This window comes from Kogia breviceps, chromosome 5 (assembly GCF_026419965.1).
Source record: "Kogia breviceps isolate mKogBre1 chromosome 5, mKogBre1 haplotype 1, whole genome shotgun sequence".
Classification (NCBI taxonomy): domain Eukaryota; kingdom Metazoa; phylum Chordata; class Mammalia; order Artiodactyla; family Physeteridae; genus Kogia; species Kogia breviceps.
Genome location: NC_081314.1, coordinates 146,001,348 through 146,014,125, shown reverse-complemented (window position 1 = coordinate 146,014,125; position 12,778 = coordinate 146,001,348). Strand labels below are relative to the sequence as shown.

The following is a 12,778-nucleotide window of genomic DNA, read 5'->3' as shown; positions in this document are numbered from 1 at the left end:
CGCCGGGCCTTTCAAGGGGCGGGCGGGGCAGGCGGGGCGAGCCGCGGGGAGCCGGGAGCGGCGGGGACGCCCGGGCGCAGGGGAGGCCCAGGCCCCGCCCCGGCCCCGCCCCGAAGGCCGCGCCCCCTCCCCCCGCCCCGCGGCCCCGCCCCTTCTCCGGCCGCCGCTGGGCCGCGGGCGGGACGCCTGGGGCGGCGCGCTGGAGGAGAGGCGCCCGGCCGCAGCCCCGGGAACTGCCAGACGCCCGAGTCGGGAACGCGGGACACCGCGTCCCCGTTGGCCTGGGGTGCGGGGTTAGAGGCGCGGTCCCGGGCCGTGGCCGTCGGGAGCCGGCCGGGCTTTTCCTCCCGCTCACCCCGCCCGCCTGCCTCTCGGCTCCCGGGGCCCGGGAGCCCGCGCCGCCAGCCGCCCGGATCCGCCCGCCGCGCCCCCTCCCCGCCCCCCGCGAGCCCCGGCCGGCCGCGAGCTGATGCCCTGAGCTCGCCGCCCGCGGGCTGTGCGCCCGGCCAGGGGCTGCCTGGGAAGTTGGGGCGAGGCGCGCCGGGTATGCGCCGTCACCATGTCCCGCCTGGACTCGTGGCTCGGTGAGGTCCAGTGGCTGGGCTTGGTGGCGCTCTTCGTCGTGGCCTTGGGCACCGTGGGCCTGTACCTGGCGCAGTGGGCGCTGGCCGGGGCGCGACCCCGCTCCCCGAGGCGGGCGGCGGAGCCCGGCGAGGGCCCGCGCCCCGAGCCGGATGCGCTGCTCGCCTGGGTCCTGGCGCTGACCAGCTGGAGGGGCCAGTGGCAGGCCGCCTGGGTGGCCGCCCTGAACGACGAGGCCAAACGGAGAGCGGTGAGTTTCCGTGAGGGCCGGTCGTGCTGCGGGGTCGGGCGCGGCGCTTTCGCGGTGCAGGTTCAGAGCAGAGCTCGTCTTCCCTGGGGCCTCGCCACAGCCCTGGACTGATTAAAGGGGCAGAGCATCCTTGAAAGTTAGGAGAAAGACCCTGAAGACTGGAGGACCCCCTGATGGGGAATCAAGACAAAATGATTAGATTTTATTAACCAGACACGGGACGTGCCAGGCCCTAGGCTCCACTGGAGGGACAGACTGGCTGTTGGAGAGACTTTTCGGGGTGCCCCTTCCCCTTCACGCTCATACTTGCCCTTCCTGGCGTCCCAGGTGGATTCCAGTATTCAGGTGGACACTGGACTGCTTTTGCACCTGAATAGCTGCGGAGCAAATATGCTTCCGCGTACAGAGCTGAATTTCGCCCGGCATGTTATTTCCAAAAGGTTTGCATTCCTTGGCGTTTAAAATTAGTGACCATGGAGGGCTAGCCACTCGCCAGACATGTGTTGGGGGCTTCAGGTACGTCTGTCATCTCTGAATCCTCACAAGTCCTGCGACCAAGGCGTTGTCAACATTTTCCAGGTGGGGAAACTGAGGCCTGAAAAGGTTAAGACATCCGCCCAAGGTCACACAGCCTGTGGGTGGCAGAGCTGGGGATTTGAACCCACCTACCTCCTACCTCAAAGCTCAGGGGCTTATGACTGAACTCTGTCGCCTCATGGTCCTGTGGTTCTGTTCCTTGTCTGGTTAATGACTGGGTGACTTATTTTTGCTTCTAAGACGTCTTGTTTTAATGACAGGCTCCTGGCGTCTGCTCTTTCTAGGTGTTCCATAGGAGGGATGGGGGCCTGGGGGGTTTGGGGTACCTCCCAGCCTTCGCCTGTCCTGATGGCTCCCAGGTGTACCACATTCCGCCACCTGCTTGGGAGCTCAGTGGACGAGCCCGTGGCGCTTTGCTTTGGAAGTAGCGAATGCTGTGTGTCTGGACCATCAACCTTCAAAATATTCCACGGTGGGCCTTCTGTCCGGTCTTTGCGCGTGGCCTTGACTGACTCACAGAGCCACGGATTTAAAAAAACAAAATAGCTTGTTTTTGTTTTCAGACCGTGTTCTGAACCCTGGGGGAAAAAAATAAATAAATAACTGTAACTTTTGGATGAAAAAAAGCCTTCAAGGTCATTTGACTGCCGTCTGCCTCGGTGCCTGGAGTCCGTGCCGCGGCCGCCAGACCCGGACAGCTCTTCAGGGGGGCCACCCCAACTCTTGTGGGAGCCCCGAAAGCCATGTGACCTCACCTATGCGAGCAAACACAGATTTGTTTCCCCGCGAAGCTGCTGTCATTGACCGCTGGTTGACCTGGTGTCCTGGGCCTGGGTTCCAGGGCTGAGTACTCTGCAGCCGGGAGCTGAGAGTGGGTGAAAGTCTTGTCCCAGCTGGACGAGACGGGGGGGCGTGACGCGGGCCACTGATTCTGCTTCGCAGCCTTTCGTGAGCTGTGACATGCGTGTTGGCGTCGGGTGAATGATCCGTAGGGTCCTGGTCACCCCCCTGGGACTCCTGAGAGGGTCAGGCTGAGGCACGAGCCTTCTTCCTGGAGGTCTGGGACAGCCCTGCTTAAAGCATTCTGCCGTGTTCCAGGACGTTTCCTGGTTGGCTTAGAAACTATGATTGCCTTCGCTATAATGCTTCCAGATTACCCTCGTGCCTGGAGCACTGAGAGAGAAAGGAGGAGGTCCCTGCTCTGGAATTTGTCTGCAGCCGGTTGGGTAAGGCTGAGAACTGAAGAAAATACCTGAAGGTTTCAGAGGCAAACCTTTCTCCCTACTCACTTGAATCTGTGTGGGAGGAGAGAGGGCCCTTGGCTCAGGGGGCGGGGAGAGAGATCTGGCTCCTTTGCACCTTCTCCGTTCTCTGCTATTCGCCATGCACTGCAGAGTCTTAGACACCAGTTTTTGCAGAACGCCTGCCCGGAAGGGGCAATAATGTACTGGGTTTAAGCTCAAGGCAACCCTGAGTCTTCTCTGACAGTAGATTGGGTCTGACTGTGCTGTCAGGGTGTGTGTGTGTGTGTGTGTGTGTGTGTGTGTGTGTGTGTGTGTGTGTGTGTGTTATGGGGGAAGGGGATTGGTGGTGTCACTTTGCTCTCCCTGGTGCCTGGAAATGTTGCTTGATTTGAATTCAGATGGAACGTTCTGCAGGCTGATAGGATCTGGGTAGCTCCTGCCCTGGCCTTGGCATACCTGTCCCCTGTCCTGGGCCCTCCCGGCGGCGACACTCAGGACAGCGTGGCTGAGCAGGCCCTGGTGTGCCGTTAGCGGCTGTCCTGACCTGGCAGCCAGCCCTGCGGAGTCCCCCTCTGCCCTGCCTCCAACACCATTTCCACTAATCCCCGATTAGGGTTGACACTCCAAGCCCGCCCTCAGCCCAGCGAGCCACAGCTTAGCGCCCCCCTTCTGCCCCCACCCTGTCCTGTTATCTGTCTGCCCTGGCCCGGAGGGGGGAGACCACTTCTCTGCGTGTCTCTGGGGGATTGGCAGTAACTCAGGTATCTCCAGCATCTTCCGTGCGACGTGGGATTCTCTCCTGAATGGAGCGACTCCTCCCGTTCTGTTTTACCCCAGCTTGTAGTTTAGGTCTGCAAGGAACCCTAAACCCTTCCCGCAGCACCTCTTCCTTCTCCGAAAGGCGAGACTGAGGCCCATGGGCTAGAGAGACTTGCCAGGGTTGACCTAGACCCTGGGCTGGGGGGGGTCTTCATGGTCCATCCACATCTGCAGTCACGGTCCCCTGTGGGCAGCAGACTTGACTTTGAGACCCAAACGTTTCCTTTAGTTGAGGTCCAGCAAGCAAGGATAAAAGGGTGCGATTGTTTAATGCATCATCCCTAACAAAGGGGCTCCTGTCTCCTAGGAGCTGAGGGTGGGTCAGGAGCTTGCGGAGTCTCCTTCGGCCCCGGATGACCAGTGACTGTGGCACTGCAGGTTCCCTGTGTCGGGGGGCCCCTGGGATTGCAACCCTCGCTCTGAATGATTAGGATGGTGAGTTGGAGAGACAGGTGAGGAAACCGTGGCTGCTCTGACAGCTGGTCGGGCTGATGCCAGGTGTTTGGGCAACGCTGGCGACTTGCCTGGAGAGCTTTGAAAAAATACACATGGCTGCTCCCTCCCCCACTTCAGACTTAGGAAGTTGTTGGGGGTGCAGGGAGCTTATTGTATTTTTCACAAGTTCCCCGAGCTAGCTCCTCGCTAGTGAGAAGCTGCTGGAGATACACACAGTGTCCGTGAGCCAGCCACCAGTCAGTCGGTCCGGTCCCCCTCACCCAACAGCGTCTCTCCACTCTGGCATTGCAAACACCCAGTTCCAGCTGATCTGATGGCAGTTCGGGCCCAGAGAACAGAGCGATCCCAGAACTGGCTCAGTCACCAGACTGGGAACTAATGCTGTATTATTTAAAGGCAACAGCTGAGGTTTTCCCTTTGGTTCCCCTGCATTTGCATGAACATTTACAAAGTGGTTTGGGGGTGACAGTCACCCCAGCAGTGGTCCACACCTTCGACACCCACCTGGTGGCTCCAGGGTTGCCGTTTCCACAGCAGGTCACCAGCTATGGAAGCCAGTGTGCCCATGGTCCCGTGCCCCCTCCCGGTGGGCTGGACAGCGCCTCCCTCCCAAGGCTGATGCTGCTGGGACCACGTGCGGGGGGCGGCAGTCTGGGAGTGAGAGCCACGTTCTGGATTTGTCCAGAAATGGGCCACTCAAGCAGGCCCAGGCCCCGGCTGGGGAGGGTTAACAGAGCTGTTTGTCTCTTTCGTCTTTTGCCCCAGGATTTTTTTTCAGAGGAATGTTCTAAATGCAAATGACCGAAAAAAAAAAAAAAAAAAAGATGTCCTGTGAACTTAGAACATGTTATTAATAGCTCTGACTTGTATAGGAGCTGTGGCAATTTGAAAAGTAAACACCCATGGTGGCCACAGTATAAGTCAGCTGGCAAGAATGGGAAGGCACTCTCTACCTGACCCCCAAACCGCTCTCCTTTCCATTGCTCAAACATTCAGGGTTCTCTCCTGTGTGGGATCTTCCCGCAAGGCATTTCTTGCGCCTCCAACATTATTTAACCTTTCTCCTTATTTAACTCCTGTCAGTATTTCAGGTCTCAGCACAGGGGCCCCTGACCTTCTCATTTTGGGGAGGATGCTGCCCCACCCTCACCCCAGCAGGAGCCTGCGGTCGCTGCTGCCCTCATCAGCTCCCGGGATGGTGAGGGAGGCCAGAGCCCTGTCCGGCCAGGCACAGTGCCCCCGGTGCCCAGCGCACGGCTGGCCTGGGCCAGGTGGCGATTGGAGCATAACAGGGCCAGGCCCTGTTAGAAACTTGTCACCCCGTCTGGATACAGGCCTCCCTTGCTTGGGAGCTGGCCAAGGCCCGGGCCAGACAAGCTGTTGAATGTGCTTTGTTTTTCACTTCTGAAGAATCAACATTGAAGGAGGCTCGCTGATGACTTTGCAAACTGCCGATAGAGACGAGGGACAGATGCCAGCCAGTTCAGGTGGTTCGTTGCGTCCACCCGTGCTCTCAGCAAGACGGGAACTCAGGGGAAGGAAGGGTGCGTGTAGTGTTCGTGTCAACTAAAATGCAGCCAGAGCTGACCTCCACTCCTGTCAGCCCCTTGTGGGTTGCTGAGGAGGGAAGGGACCTCTCGAGCCACTCGGAAGAGCTGTGTGGCCGCTGCTTAGGCTGGAAGGCGGCTCTGGGGCTGTGTGACCTTGGGCAAGCCCTGACCTCTCTGCTTCTTCTGTGGAAGAGGGTAAGTTTGGGTTCAGTCTGGAAAACAGCACCCACTCCGGATGCGATGAGATCTGTGCGAGGCCTTTAGTCAATAGAGTCAATAAAGATGGGCTGCTTTCTTGTAACATCTTCCTTAAAAAAAAAAAAAAAGCTTTAAATTTTTTACTGCTTTTAGATTTAGAGACAAGTTTCAAAAATAATTCAGTTTCCATACTTTCCTCAGCCAGCCTTACATAACCATAGCACAAGAGCAGAACCAAGAAATTAACATTGGTACAATGTCACTATAATATAGTATAATGATACTAACATTGTAAAAATATGAGAAATTAACATTGGTGTAATGTTACTATATTTCATAGTACGATGATATTATCATTGTAACCTATAAGAAATTAATATTGGTACAATGTTACTATATTTTGTAATAAAATCATATTAACATTGTAACAGTACAAGAAATTAACAAAAGTTTTTAACTAAACTGAAGACCCTACATTTTTTTCTTTTTTAACATCTTTGTTGGACTATAATTGCTTTACAATGTTGTGTTAGTTTCTGCTGTGTAACAAAGTGAAACAGCTATATGTACACATATATCCTCATATCCCCTCCCTCTTGCGTCTCCCTCCCACCCTCTCTAATCCCACCCCTCTAAGTGGTCACAAAGCACGAAGCTGATCTCCCTGTGCGATGCAGCTGCTTCCCAATGGCTATGTATTTTACATTTAGTAGTGTATATATGTTAATGCTAATCTCTCATTCGTCCCAGCTTACCCTTCCCCCTCCCCGTGTCCTCAGGTCCATTCTCTACATCTGTGTCTTTATTCCTGTCCTGCCCCTAGGTTCATTAGAACCTTTTTTTTTTTTTTTTTTAGATTCCATATATATGTGTTAGCATATGGTATTTGTTTTTCTCTTTCTGACTTACTTCACTCTGTTTGACACACTCTAGGTCCATCCACCTCACTACAAATAATTCAATTTCCTTTCTTTTTATGGCTGAGTAATATTCCATTGTGTGTGTATATATATATGCCACATCTTCTTTCTCCATTCATCTGTTGATGGATACTTAGGTTGCTTCCATGTCCTGGCCATTGTAAATAGAGCTGCAGTGAACATTGTGGTACATGACTCTTTTTGAATTATGGTTTCCTCAGGGTATATGCCCAGTAGTGGGATTGCTGGGTCATATGGTAATTCAAGTTTTAGTTTTTTAAGGACCTTCATACTGTTCTCCATAGTGGCTGTGTCAATTTACACTCCCACCAACAGTGCAAGAGGGTTCCCTTTTCTCTACACCCTCTTCAGCATTTATTGTTTCTAGATTTTTTGATGATGGCCATTCTGAACGGTGTGAGGTGATACCTCATTGTAGTTTTGATTTGCATTTCTCTAATGATTAGTGTTGTTTCATGTGTTTGTTGGCAATCTGTATATCTTCTTTGGAGTACTGTCTGTTCAGGTCTTCTGCCCATTTTTGGATTGGGTTGTTTGTTTTCTTGATATCGAGCTTCATGAGCTGCTTGTAAATTTTGGAGATTAATCCTTTGTCAGTTGTTTGGTTGCAAATATTTTCTCCCATTCTGAGGGTTGGCTTTTCATCTTGTTTATGGTTACCTTTGCTGTGCAAAAGCTTTTAAGTTTCATTAGGTCCCATTTGTTTGTTTTTGTTTGTATTTCCATTTCTCTAGGAGGTGGGTCAAAAAGGATCTTGCTGTGATTTATGTCAAAGAGTGTTCTGCCTATGTTTTCCTCTAAGAGTTGTATAGTGTCTGGCCTTACATTTAGGTCTTTAGTCCATTTTGAGTTTATTTTTGTGTATGGTGTTAGGGAGTGTTCTAATTTCATTCTTTTTTTTTTTTTTTTTTTAAATGCAACATACAAACTTTATTTAACAAAAGTAACAGGTAAAGTCAAACAGGCACTTACATTAAAAGAAAAACTGACTAGAAGAAATTTTAAACACCTTACAGTAACCTAATAGCAGTTGCACTTAACTGAGCTTTGTTGCTGTGAAGAATACAGCTCATGCACAGGAATGGATGAACACTTTGTACATTTTTCAAGTATTCACTGAATACTACCTTATATACACATATACATTAAATTTGAAAAAGATTTAATTGATGATCCCCAGATATACTTCATTTTTGTTGATCTTTTGGAAGAGGTCGTCTAAAGAGAAGAATGTGTGGTTCTGGCTCATGAATCATGTAATGAACCCAGCCTAGACTCTGTGGACACCAAGTCTCCTCCACTCCTCTTCAGACATCAGATGAGTTTTGGGTACTTGTTTGGAAAGTTCTCTGGGTAACATGACATGCCGGTACTCGTAGTGCTCATCGAAGTACTTGTCCGAGTAGTAGATCTGCTTATGGGCCATCTTGCGGGAGGGCGGTGGGCAGCACAGGACTGGAGCGACGAGGCGCGAAGAACGGGCGCAGGCGAGCAACACGTCCCAGTCAGGTGAAGGCAACGACTCGACTGAGACCAACCGATCGTAAGCCAAACGAGTCCGGTTTGAATCCGACAGCCCGCCGCTGATTGGACGACAGTGTTGACCAATCATCTTCCGCGCACTCTGCGGATAGGCCGGAACCGGCTCCCAGCCTATCGTCGCCGCCTCTCCGCAGCGTTCGCACCCAAGATCAGGCAATCAGAGGCCTGTTGCGAGGTCGGCCTAGGAAAGAAGTGGATGATTGGCGTGGCGTGAGGTCAGGGAGATCCCTAATTTCATTCTTTTACATGCAGCTGTCTAGTTTTCCCAGCACCACTTATTGATGAGGCTGTCTTTTCTCCATTGTATATTCTTGCCTCCTTTATCAAAAATAAGGTGACCGTATGTGCGTGGGTTTATCTCTGGGCTTTCTATCCTGTTCCATTGATCTATATTTCTGTTTTTGTGCTAGTACCATACTGTCTTGATTACTGTAGCTTTGTAGTATTGTCTGAAGTCAGGGAGTCTGATTCCTCCAGCTCCATTTTTCTTTCTCAAGACTGCTATGGCTATTCGGGGTCTTTTGTGTTTCCATGCAAGTTGTGAAATTTTTTGCTCTAGTTCTGTAAAAAATGCCATTGGTAGTTTGATAGGTATTGCATTGATACTACGCAAAGATTGGTTTGGGTAGTATAGTCATTTTCACAATGTTGATTCTTCCAATCCAAGGACATGGTATATCTCTCCATCTGTTTGTAGCATTTTTAATTTCTTTCATCAGTGTCTTATAGTTTTCTGCATACAGGTCTTTTGTCTCCTTAGGTCGGTTTATTCCTAGATATTTTATTCTTTTTGTTGCAGTGGTAAATGGGAGTGTTTCCTTAATTTCTCTTTAGATTTTTCATCATTAGCATATAGGAATGCAAGAGATTTCTGTGCATTAATTTTGTGTCCTGCTACTTTACCAGATTCATTGATTAGCACTAGTAGTTTTCTGGTAGCATCTTTAGGATTCTCTATGTAGAGTATCATGTCATCTGCAAACAGTGACAGCTTTACTTCTTCTTTTCTGATTTGGATTCTTTTTATTTCTCTTTCTTCTCTGTTTGCTGTGGTGAAAACTTCCAAAACTGTGTTGAATAAGAGTGGTGACAGTGGGCATCCTTGTCTTGTTCCTGATGTTAGAGGAAATGGTTTCTGTTTTTTCCCATTGAGAATGATGTTGGCTGTGGGTTTGTCATATATGGCCTATATTATGTTGAAGTGAGTTCCCTCTATGCCTACTTTCTGGAGAGTTTTTATCATAAATGGATGTTGAATTTTGTTGAAAGCTTTTTCTGCATCTATTGAGATTATCATATGGTGTTTATCCTTCAGTTTGTTAATATGGTTTATCGCACTGATTGATTTGCGTATATTGAAGAATCCTTGCATTCCTGGGATAACCCCCACTTGATCATGTTGTTTGATCCTTTTAATGTGCTGTTGGATTCTGTTTGCTAGTATTTTGTTGAGGATTTTTGCATCTATGTTCATCAGTGATATTGGTCTGTAGTTTTCTTTTTTTGCTACATCTTTGTCTGGTTTTGGTATCAGGGTGATGGTGGCCTCGTAGAATGAGTTTGGGAATGTTCCTCCCTCTGCTGTATTTTGGACGAGTTTGAGAAGGATAGGTGTTAGCTCTTCTCTAAATGTTTGATAGAATTCACCTGTGAAGCCGTCTGGTCCTGGGCTTTTGTTTCTCGGGAGATTTAAAATCACAGTTTCAATTTCAGTGCTTGTGATTGGTCTGTTCTTATTTTCTATTTCTTCCTGGTTCAGTCTTGGAAGACTGTGCTTTTGTAAGAATTTGTCCATTTTTTCCAGGCTGTACATTTTATTGCATAGAGTTGCTTGTAGTAATCTCATAATGTTTTGTATTTCTGCAGTGACAGTTGTTACGTCTCCTTTTTCATTTCTAATTCTATTGATTTGAGTCTTCTCCCTTTTTTTCTTGATGAGTCTGGCTAGTGGTTTATCAATTTTGTTTATCTTCTCAAAGAACCAGCTTTCAGTTTTATTGATCTTTGCTATTGTTTCCTTCATTTCTTTTTCATTTATTTCTGATCTGATATTTCTGATTTCTTTCCTTCTGCTAACTTTGGGGGTTTTTTGTTCTTCTTTCTCTAATTGCTTTAGGTGTAAGGTTAGGTTGTTTATTTGAGATGTTTCTTGCTTCTTGAGGTAGGATTTTATTGCTATAAACTTCCCTCTTAGAACTGCTTTTGCTGCCTCCCATAGGTTTTGGGTCGTTGTGTTTTCATTGTCATTTGTTTCTAGGTATTTTTTTGATTTCCTCTTTGATTTCTTCAGCAATCTCTTGGTTATTTAGTAACATATTGTTTATCCTCCATGTGTTTGTATTTTTTGCACTTTTTTTTCCTGTAATTGATATCTAGTCTCATAGCATTGTGTTCAGAAAAGATACTTGATACGATTTCAATTTTCTTAAATTTACCAAGGCTCGATTTGTGACCCAAGATATGATCTATCCTGGAGAATGTTCCATGAGAACTTGAGAAGAAAATGTATTCTGTTGTTTTTTGGATGGAATGTCCTATAAATATCAGTTAAGTCCATCTTGTCTAATGAGTCATTTAAAGCTTGAGTTTCCTTATTTATTTTCTGTTTGGATGATCTGTCCATTGGTGAAAGTGTGGTGTTAAAGTCCCCTACTATTATCGTGTTACTGTCGATTTCTGCTTTTATGGCTGTTATCATTTGCCTTATGTATTGAGGTGCTCCTATGTTGGGTGCATAAATATTTACAATTGTTATATCTTCTTCTTGGATTGATCCCTTGATCATTATGTAGTGTCCTTCTTTGTCTCTTGTAATAGTCTTTATTTTAAAGTCTCTTTTGTCTGATACGAGAATTGCTACTCCAGCTTTCTTTTGATTTCCATTTGCATGGAATATCTTTTTCCATCCCCTCACTTTCAGTCTGTATGTGTCCCTAGGTCTGAAGAGGGTCTCTTGTAGACAGCATATATACGGATCTTGTTTTCATATCCATTCAGCCAGTCTGTGTCTTTTGGCTGGAGCATTTAATACATTTACATTTAAGGTAGTTATCGATATGTATGTGCCTATTACCGTTTTCTTAATTGTTTTGAGTTTGTTATTGTAGGTCTTTTCCTTCTCCTGTGTTTCCTGCCTAGAGAAGTTCCTTTAGCATTTGTTGTAAAGCTGGTTTGGTGGTGCTGAATTCTCTTAACTTTTGCCTGTCTGTAAAGATTTTAATTTCTCCGTCGAATCTGAATGAGATCCTTCCTGGGTAGAGAAATCTTGGTTGTAGGTTTTTCCCTTTCATCACTTTAAATATGTCCTGCCACTCCCTTCTGGCTTGCAGAGTTTCTGCTGAAAGATCAGCTGTTAACCTTATGGGGATTCCCTTGAATGTTATTTGTTGCTTTTCCTGTGCTGCTTTTAATATTTTTTCTTGGTATTTAGTTTTTGATAGTTTCATTAGTATGTGTCTTGGTGTGTTTCTTCTTGCATTTGTCCTGTATGGAACTCCCTGCACTTCCTGGACTGCATTGCCTATTTCCTTTCCCATGTTAAGGAAGTTTTCAACTGTAATCTCTTCAAATATTTTCTCAGACACTTTCTTTTTCTCCTCTTCTTCTGGGACACCTGCGATTCAAATGTTGGTGTGATTAATATTGTCTCAGAGGTCTCTGAGACTGTCCTCAATTCTTTTCATTCTTTTTTCCTTATTCTGCTCTGGCATATTTATTTCCACTATTTTATCTTCCAGGTCACTTATCAATTCTTCTGCGTCAGTAGTTCTGCTATTGATTCCTTCCAGAGAATTTTAAATTTCATTTATTGTGCTGTTCATCGTTGTTTGTTTGCTCGTTAGTTCTTCGAGGTCCTTGTTAAACATTTCTTTTATTTTCTCCAATCTGTTTCCAAGATTTTGGATTATCTTTACTGTCATTACTCTGAATTATTTTTCAGGTAGACTGCCTATTTCCTCTTCATTTGTTTGGTCTGGTGGGTTTTTACCTTGCTACTTCATCTGCTGTGTATTTCTGTCTTCTTATTTTGCTTAATTTACTGTGTTTGGGGTCTCCTTTTCACAGGCTGCAGGTCCGTAGTTCCCGTTGTTTATTGGTGAGTAAGGTTGGTTCAGTGGCTTGTGTAGGCTTCCTAGTGGAGGGGACTGGTGCCTGTGTTCTGGTGGATGAGGCTGGATCTTGTCTTTCTGGTAGGCAGGGCTGTGGCTGGTGGTGTGTTTTGGGGTGTCTGTGAGCTTAGTGTGATATTAGGCAGCCTCTCTGCTGTTGGGTGGTGTTGTGTTCCTGTCTTACTAGTTGTTTGGCATGGGGCGTCCAGCACTGGAACTTGCTGGTCATTGGGTGGAGCTGGGTCTTAGTGTTGAGATGGGGATCTCTGGAAGAGAGCTCTCGCCGATTGTTATTACATGGGGCCGGGAGGTCTCTGGTGGTCCAATGTCCTGAACTCGGCTCTCCCACTTCAGAGTCTCAGGCCTGACACCAGACCGGAGCACCAGACCCTATCAGCCACACGGCTCAGAAGAAGAGGGAGAAAAAAAGAAAGAAAAATAATAATAAAATAATTAAAATAAAAAAATTAAAAAGTAATTTAAAAAAAGGAGACAGCAATGAAGTCAATAAACAAATCTGCCAATGATTAGAAGAGCTAAAAACTATACT

At 47.6% G+C, this 12,778-nt stretch overlaps 1 protein-coding gene and 1 pseudogene across 10 annotated transcripts in view; one reads left to right on the top strand and one right to left on the bottom strand.

Annotated features, from left to right (window-relative positions):
* Nucleotides 1–431: 431 nt before the first annotated feature.
* C2CD2 (C2 calcium dependent domain containing 2) overlaps nt 432–12,778 on the top strand; it is a 63,234-nt gene continuing 50,887 nt past the window's right edge. For 7 of the 10 annotated variants that reach the window (XM_059064506.2, XM_067035157.1, XM_067035161.1 and 4 more), the window contains exon 1: nt 432–832. In XM_059064506.2, the coding sequence (XP_058920489.1) occupies nt 560–832 (273 nt within the window). In that variant the 5' untranslated portion in view covers nt 432–559. Of the gene's footprint in view, nt 833–5,119; nt 5,634–12,778 lie in introns of those variants that run through there. The other 3 variants (XM_067035159.1, XM_067035158.1, XM_067035156.1) reach the window with 3 other exon arrangements.
* LOC131757218 (cyclin-dependent kinases regulatory subunit 2 pseudogene) lies at nt 7,549–8,081 on the bottom strand (annotated as a pseudogene).